This window comes from Salvelinus namaycush, chromosome 27 (assembly GCF_016432855.1).
Source record: "Salvelinus namaycush isolate Seneca chromosome 27, SaNama_1.0, whole genome shotgun sequence".
NCBI classification, from domain to species: Eukaryota; Metazoa; Chordata; class Actinopteri; order Salmoniformes; family Salmonidae; genus Salvelinus; species Salvelinus namaycush.
The window spans coordinates 7,799,868-7,808,342 of record NC_052333.1 but is presented as its reverse complement, the minus strand read 5'-3'; the positions used below and the strand labels follow the sequence as shown (position 1 = coordinate 7,808,342).

The 8,475-nt window shown below is 42.7% G+C and overlaps 1 protein-coding gene across 1 annotated transcript in view; it reads left to right on the top strand.

The window, feature by feature from the left end:
- Nucleotides 1-295, top strand: part of LOC120022013 (G-protein coupled receptor 20) — a 1,122-nt gene extending 827 nt beyond the window's left edge. The window contains exon 1 of the mRNA XM_038965814.1: nt 1-295. This exon is cut by the window's left edge and continues 827 nt beyond it. Within this exon, the coding sequence (XP_038821742.1) occupies nt 1-295 (295 nt within the window).
- Nucleotides 296-8,475: the final 8,180 nt, after the last annotated feature.

Here is an 8,475-nt window from a genome sequence, read left to right as displayed (position 1 = left end):
GTTGGCGTACCACGCCACTGTGACCCTCAGCAGCCTCAACAGCTGCCTGGACCCAGTGGTCTATTGCTTTGTGACGGACAGCTTCCGCTCGGCCATGCGCCGGGCCTGCAGGAAGAGGCCAGGGGCGGAGGCGGAGGCGGAGGCGGAGGCGGAGGCGGAGAGGACCAGTGGAGGGGACGTTGCCAGTGGACTAAGGAGTTCAAAAGGATCAGGGACAGCCATGGCTATCGCTCACAGTGTGGCCACACTGACTCTCACCCCCTGCACCCTGCATCAGAGGGAGATGTCTGCATAGCGAGAGGAGAAGAGTGACAGAGGGAGATGTCTGCATAGAGAGAGGAGAAGAGTGACAGAGGGAGATGTCTGCATATAGAGAGGAGACGAGTGACAGAGGGAGATGTCTGCATAGAGAGAGGAGAAGAGTGACAGAGGGAGATGTCTGCATAGAGAGAGGAGAAGAGTGACAGAGAGAGATGTCTGCATAGAGAGAGGAGAAGAGTGACAGAGGGAGATGTCTGCATAGAGAGAGGAGAAGAGTGACAGAGGGAGATGTCTGCATATAGAGAGGAGAAGAGTGACAGAGGGAGATGTCTGCATAGAGAGAGGAGAAGAGTGACAGAGAGAGATGTCTGCATAGAGAGAGGAGAAGAGTGACAGAGGGAGATGTCTGCATAGAGAGAGGAGAAGAGTGACAGAGGGAGATGTCTGCATATAGAGAGGAGAAGAGTGACAGAGGGAGATGTCTGCATAGAGAGAGGAGAAGAGTGACAGAGAGAGATGTCTGCATAGAGAGAGGAGAAGAGTGACAGAGGGAGATGTCTGCATAGAGAGAGGAGAAGAGTGACAGAGAGAGATGTCTGCATAGAGAGAGGAGAAGAGTGACATAGGGAGATGTCTGCATAGAGAGAGGAGAAGAGTGACAGAGAGAGATGTCTGCATAGAGAGAGGAGAAGAGTGACAGAGGGAGATGTCTGCATAGAGAGAGGAGAAGAGTGACAGAGGGAGATGTCTGCATAGAGAGAGGAGAAGAGTGACAGAAGGAGATGTCTGCATAGAGAGAGGAGAAGAGTGACGGAGGGAGATGTCTGCATAGAGAGAGGAGAAGAGTGACAGAGGGAGATGTCTGCATAGAGAGAGGAGAAGAGTGACAGAGGGAGATGTCTGCATAGAGAGAGGAGAAGAGTGACGGAGGGAGATGTCTGCATAGAGAGAGGAGAAGAGTGACAGAGGGAGATGTCTGCATAGAGAGAGGAGAAGAGTGACAGAGGGAGATGTCTGCACAGAGAGAGGAGAAGAGTGACAGAGGGAGATGTCTGCATAGAGAGAGGAGAAGAGTGACAGAGGAAGATGTCTGCATAGAGAGAGGAGAAGAGTGACAGAGGGAAAGAGGAAAATGAAGGGAATTGGAATGAGAGAGGGTGTTGCTAATATCGTGGATTTTGTGACTAAGGCACAGGCCATTGATAAGACTGCATTGGGACGTTATATCTCTTGAGCTTTTCAAAGCCAAAAGAATATACATTCTGTACAGAATTTGCATCCTGGTGTTTTTCATTCTGAAGACTCATACAATAATATGCAGTGATAATGAACCTGGACAAGATATGTGATTGATTTTAATCAGTAAAATGCAGTCTCACTGTAATGGAACAGTAGCAGAACTTTTTCCAGAAAAGCATAAGCTGTTTCTTTCAATTGACTGTCAATGTTATGTTTTTACATTGATATTTTTCATATCACTTGTCACACTTACAGTTTCTTATCACGTCTGTAACATCTGTAAACAGCACCATATATACATAATTTGGGGAAAAAAAGTACAACTTTTATCGGATCATGATGTCACCAGTTGCACAAAGGGGGAATGGTCCTTACAAGTGCATGTCCATCACAAACTAGCTTTGTTTATTGCTCCTCCACTTGATTTAATGGACAAATTGGCTCACTTGTTTATCTCACTGCACTGACTCCAGTGGCTTTCAATTTTCTCCTTGAAAAACATCTCTCTTAAAGCTACAGTATGGGATTCGTAAAACAGCACCAACCATGTTTAGAGGCTAAACAGTTTGTTTACAAGCAAGCTTATATTTTGGGGTTTTGGTAGGGTGTTGAATTGAAGCTTGTGATTTATAGTTTATATTCTTCAATGGTTATGTCATTCATTTAAAAGTCTAAAAATGGATGTACCAATCCCAGACTGCCCCTTTAACTGTCACTGAGTCAGAAAATGTAATGTGGTATTCTAAAGGTAAACACTTTCACGATTTGTTTGGGACATTTCTCCATTTAGAGGGAGATGCTGTAGACCAGTGATTTTCAATTCCTGGTCCTGGGGACACAAAGGGGTGCACATTTTGGTTTTGCCTTAGCACTACACAGCTGATTCAGATCATCAACTTATCATCAAACTTTGATGATTTGAGTCAGGTTTAAAAAGAAAAGTGCACTCCTTTGGGTCCCCAGGACCAGGATTGAGAACCACTGCTGTAGGCCACCAGATTCACTCACTGTGTTCATTATTATTTGGCCACAAGGAGGTAGCATGAGACTTGGATGTTTTCATTTGAATGTGACTGAGAATAACCTCCGGTCACATTTCTGCATTTGGACCTTTTTAGGAAGCATTGCTGTTTTATTCCTGGAAAACATACTTCCACATACTCTATATGTCATTTTCCAAACTCCTACAATGCCTTCCTGTAAAGTTATGCCTGTTACATTCCCATCATGCTCTACTATTGGGAGCAAACAGACTTATAATCTCCTACCGTTTCATTCAGTCTGTGTCAGCTGGTCAGGCTTGTATTTGTGACATTCTTCCACAGGATGTGAACAAGGCTCAGTCTGGGCTTTGGCGTTGTTCACACCTAGGTCCTACAGCATGAGTATCGCCCTCCCTCACCTGGCTGTGGCCCGTGGCCAGTGATTTGGTTGGGGTGACTGTGTGCCAGGTGGTTTGGCTAGGGTGACTGGGGGTCAGCAGATTTGGGGTCAATTACAATTGAATTAAATTCAAGGTCACTCAATTCAGGCAGTGGTTTGAGTAAAATAAAAAAAATATAAACCTTTGAATAAAATAGCTTCTCCTTTTTAGTTTATCGAGAAGTCAGTAAATACATAGATTTCCTTTTAGAATTATTGGGATTTCAGTTTACTTCCTAAATAGACTGACTTCAATTCAGATTGACCCCAAACCTGCTAGACAGAGGAACAAACAAGGAGGAGGGGAACCTGAAACTGCCAGGCGCAGAATTTTCCACCGCACTCTCTGAGGTTGAGCACGTGAAGAGAACAAATCGTCTGCTGTGAGTTGATTCAGCGTCTTTTATGGAAAGTGATGAAACTATTTTTCCCCACAGGCTACAACGAGATCCAGTCTTATCAACAGCTGTGATTCTCGTTGTGGGTTTAGAGGTGAAAGGTGAAGACGTTTTGTCTGATATTCAACCTGTTATACATTTCTTTGAAGCTTACAAGACATATTGACACATTCAGAACAGAAGAGGTTAGGACAGGCCTTCTGTTGTGGACGATGTTACCTCAAGCTTGGAAGGACAGAATGAAGGATAGTGTATCTCCAAATCAAATAGGACAGGTCTCTGACCTGTCATTAGGGTTCAGGCTTGCATATACAGTAGTTATTTAAGCCTGACAGGTACTGATGGGAAGGTATCCTATTTGGAGGAATGCTATTGAACGATCGCTTCTTCAAAGTCAACCTTCACTACAGGTCAAAGTTATTGTATAATAGTGTGTAGATCAACACACACTACGGCTGTGTAGTGATGACCTTTCATGTCATGAGACATACTGTGTTTATAATGTGACCTGTGTGTGACCCTGCATGGCGATTGTACTCTGTTTCTTCAGACTGGTATCTCTTTCTCTCCCTAAGGAGTGTACAGCTACGGCTCACCAACATGACCTTAATGACTTGATGGTTGTGCTGTCACTGTGCTAATACAACAATCTACGACATGTTCACGTGGTGGCGGGCGGAGGGCGACTAGAAAGCTGCGGGGATTATTACACAGCTGTTAGTATTGGACTCACGTAATAGATAGCTAACATATTAACTGCAGGCTATGTGGTGCAGGTGCTCTACAGTATATTGAAGTGCTACTTGCATTATGACTCTGTAGTAGTAATCTCAGTTGGACATATCAATTCATTTTTGATATGAACTGACCCTCCAGATTACTCTCTGCAACATATCTTATTTATGGGTATAGCCAATGCCTGACTCCTCGCAATCCATCATCGGAAATAAGTCTGCCATATTCTATTTATTGGAACTATGGCCACTGTGACAACGATTCAGGTCAGGGACATTTATCCCTGAATGTTTTCTATGATGTATGACCTTAAACACTGCGTTATTATATAAATGCAACATGTAAAGTGTTGGTCCCATGTTTCATGAGCTGAAATAAAAGATCCACGAAATTTTCCATACACACAAAAAGCTTGTTTCTCTCCTACTTTTTGCACAAAGTACAGCTATCCCCATAAACTACTTAAGTAATACTTTAAAGTATTTTCACTTAAGTACTTTACACCACTGCACACACACGCACACAAACATAATGTTTTGTTTAAAAATAACACTCAATGCTCCTGACTTCAGTTTGCTTCACATGATTCAACAGGGTCAGTATAGGAAGGCAAACGGCCTGTCTGTCCCTATACAACAGAGCTGGACATTGTTATATAAATGCATGAGTAGACTAGCCTCTACGGGTTCGGTGTCCCTAAACCAGGATGGTTGTTGCTAACGTGCGCTAATGTGACTAGAATGACGTTGTAAGTAACAGCCAACTTTCCAGGACTTAGACATGTCTTATATGGGCAGAAAGCTTAAATTCTTGTTAAAACCTCTACGGACCACCCATCCCGGATCCGGGATCATTCTCATCAGAAAAGCTGACTAGTATAGCCTAGCCTAGCGCCACAGGGATATCATATAATATAATTTCATGAAATCACAAGTCCAATACAGCAAATGAAAGATAAACATCTTGTGAATCCAGCCAACATGTCCGATTTTTTAAATGTTTTACAGCGAAAACACAACATATATTTATGTTAGCTCACCACAATAGCCCAAAACACAACGCCATTTTTTCACCGTAAAGATAGCTTTCACAAAACCCACAAATAGAGATAAAATTAATCACTAACCTTTGAACAACTTCATCAGATGACAGTCTTATGACATCATGTTATACAATACATTTATGTTTTGTTCGAAAATGTGCATATTTATAGCTACAAATCGGGGTTTTACATTGCCGCCATGGTCACAAATGGCACCAAAACATCCGGAGAAATTTTAGACAGCCACGTAATCTAACAGAAAAACTCATCATAAACTTTGCTGAAAAATACACGTTGCACATGTAATTAAAGATACACTGGTTCTTAATGCAACCGCTGTGTTAGATTTAAAAAAAAAAAAACTTTAGTACAAAGCACAGCATGCAATAATCTGAGACAGCGCTCAGCCATTCTCCGCCATGTTGGAGTCCAAAGAGTCCACAAAAATACGAAATAACATCATAAATATTCCCTTACCTTTGATGAACTTTCATCAGAATGCAGTGCCAGGAATCCTAGTTCCACAATAAATCGTTGTTTTGTTTTAGAATGTCCATTTCTTCTGTCGAATTAGCAACTTTGGCTTGCATGGTGTAGCTCACGTGTCCATGAAGATTTTACGCATGAACGAAAAATTCAAAAAGTGATAATAAAAGTCGAATAAATTGGTCAAACTCAGTTGAGAATCCATCTTTAGGATGTTTTTCACAAATATATCCAATAACGTCCCAGACGGAGCATTTCTTCGTGTCTACCTAACGCATTGCAGACAACGATATGACAAACCTAAGTGCGTAGCCAAGTACTACCAATATGGCTGACCTCTCACTCCAACGACTCCCATCCGGTCCCAGAGAAGGCTAGACACTTCATTCCACGTTCTACTGCCTGTTGACATCTAGTGGAAGGCGTATGAAGTGCATACAGATCCATACATACAAGACAATTGAATAGGCAATGCCTTTCACAGAGACCCATTTCAGAATTTTCACTTCCTGTTTGGAAGTTTGCCTGCCAAATGAGTTCTGTTTTACTCACAGATATAATTCAAACAGTTTTAGAAACTTCAGAGTGTTTTCTACCCAATAGTAATAATAATATGCATATCATATGATCTAGGACAGAGTACGAGGCCGTTTAAATTGGGCACAATTTTATCCAGAAGTGAAAAGGGCGCCCCCTATTTCCAAGAGGTTTTAATCTAACTGCACTGTCCTATTTACAGTAGTTATTACAGTGAAAAAATACCATGCTATTGTTTGATTTAAGTGCACAACAACAAAACGCTTTTATCCCGGCAACTCGTTTGATACATTCACCTCTGAAGGTAAATAATGTACTTACATTCAGTAATCTTGCTCTGATTTGTCATCCTGAGTGTCTCAGAGATAAAAGGTAGCATAGTTTTGTTTGATAAAATCTATTTTTATTAAATGTAGGGACTGGGTTCTACATTTTGAACACCTGCTGTCTCTCTTTATTTTCTTTGTGGTCTCATTGTTTTTTCACATGTCTGTCCCAAATGGCACCCTAGGGCTGATTAAAGTACTGCACTATATAGGGAATAGGGTGCTATTTGCGACAGAGACCGTTTTCCCCCACAAGTAGACCCAAATAATGTTGCTGCTACTGTCTCTTATGACCGATAAAAGATTCTGGATATCAGAACAGCGATTACTCACCTCAAACTGGACAAAGATATTTTTTAGGAGTCTGATGCGAAGGATATACTGTTCCTCGCCGACCCGGGCCCAAATCCCCATCATTCGCATGAAGAAAAGACGGAGATACAGGGGGCGCAGATCCGGGAGCCTTGTGAGAATTCGTCACCTGCCTCAACCATCCCTTCTCTTGGAAAATGTGCAATCACTGGAGAATAAACTGGATGAGCTCTGTTCGAGATCATCCTACCAACAGGACATAAAAAACTGAAATATCTTGTGTTTCAACGAATCATGGCTGAACGACGACACAGATAATATACAGTTGGCTGGGATTTCCGTGCATCAGCAGGACAGAACAGCTACATCCGGTAAGATGAGGGGTGGTGTGTGTCGATTTTGTCAATAACAGCTGGTGCGCGATGTCTAATATTAAGGAAGTCTCGAGGTATTATTCGCCTGAGGTAGAGTACCTCATGATAAGCTGTAGACCATAATATCTACTAAGAGAGATTGCCTCTATATTTTTCCTAGCCGTCTATTTACCACCACAAGCCGTTGCTGGCACTAAGACCACACTCATGCCATAAGCAAACAAGATAATGCTCATCTAGAAGCGGCGCTCCTAGTGGCCGAGGACTTTAATGCAGGTAAACTTAAATCGTTTTACCTCATTTCTACCAGCATGTCACGTGCAACCAGAGGAGAAAAAAAACTCTAGACCACCTTTACTCCACACACAGAGATGCATGCAAAGCTCTCCATATACTCCTGATTCCTGCTTACAAGCAAAAACTAAAGTACCAGTGACTTGCTCAACACGGAAGTGGTCAGATGACGTGGATGCTATGCTACAGGACTGTTTTGCTAGCACAGACTGGAATATGTTCCGGGATTCATCCAATGGTATTGAGTAGTATACCACCTCAGTCACCGGCTTCATCAATAAGTGCATCAACGACGTCGTCCCCACAGTGACCGTACGTACATATCCCAACCAGAGGCCATGGATTACAGGCAACGTCTGCACCGACACTAATCCGGACTCTTATAAGAAATCCCGCTATGCCCACAGATGAACCATCAAACAAGCAAAGCGTCAACACAGGACTAAGATTGAATCCTACTACACCGGCTCTGATGCTCATTGGATGTGGCAGGGATTGCAAACTATTACGGACTACAAAGGGAAACCCAGCCGTGAGCTGCCCAGTGACACAAGCCTACCAGATGAGCTAGATGCATTTTATGCTCGGGTCGAGGCAAGCAACACTGAAGCATGCATGAAAGCACCAGCTGTTCCAGACGACTGTGTGAACACGCTCTCCGCAGCTGATGTGAGCAAGACCTTCAAACAGGTCAACATTCACAAGGCCGCGGGGCCAGACGGATTACCAGGACATGTACTCAGAGTATGCGCAGACCAACTGGCAAGTGTCTTCACTGACATTTTCAACCGTCCAAGTCTGTAATATGTCGTGGAAAATTGCGAGATTATGTTATAGTGCTTGAAAGATTATATTATAATCTTTGTATTGCATTAGAATGGTTGTTTTATTCGACAGAATAGAATCTGTCGACTATTGTGTGTTCAGTGTTCCACTGAGGATGGGCCTCTATGAGATAACACTGACAGAGGAGATTTACGAGATTTAGGCCAATAGAGCCTAAAGAGCATTCCAGATAGTGAGGTAATGTTTTTGTACTATGAAGTACC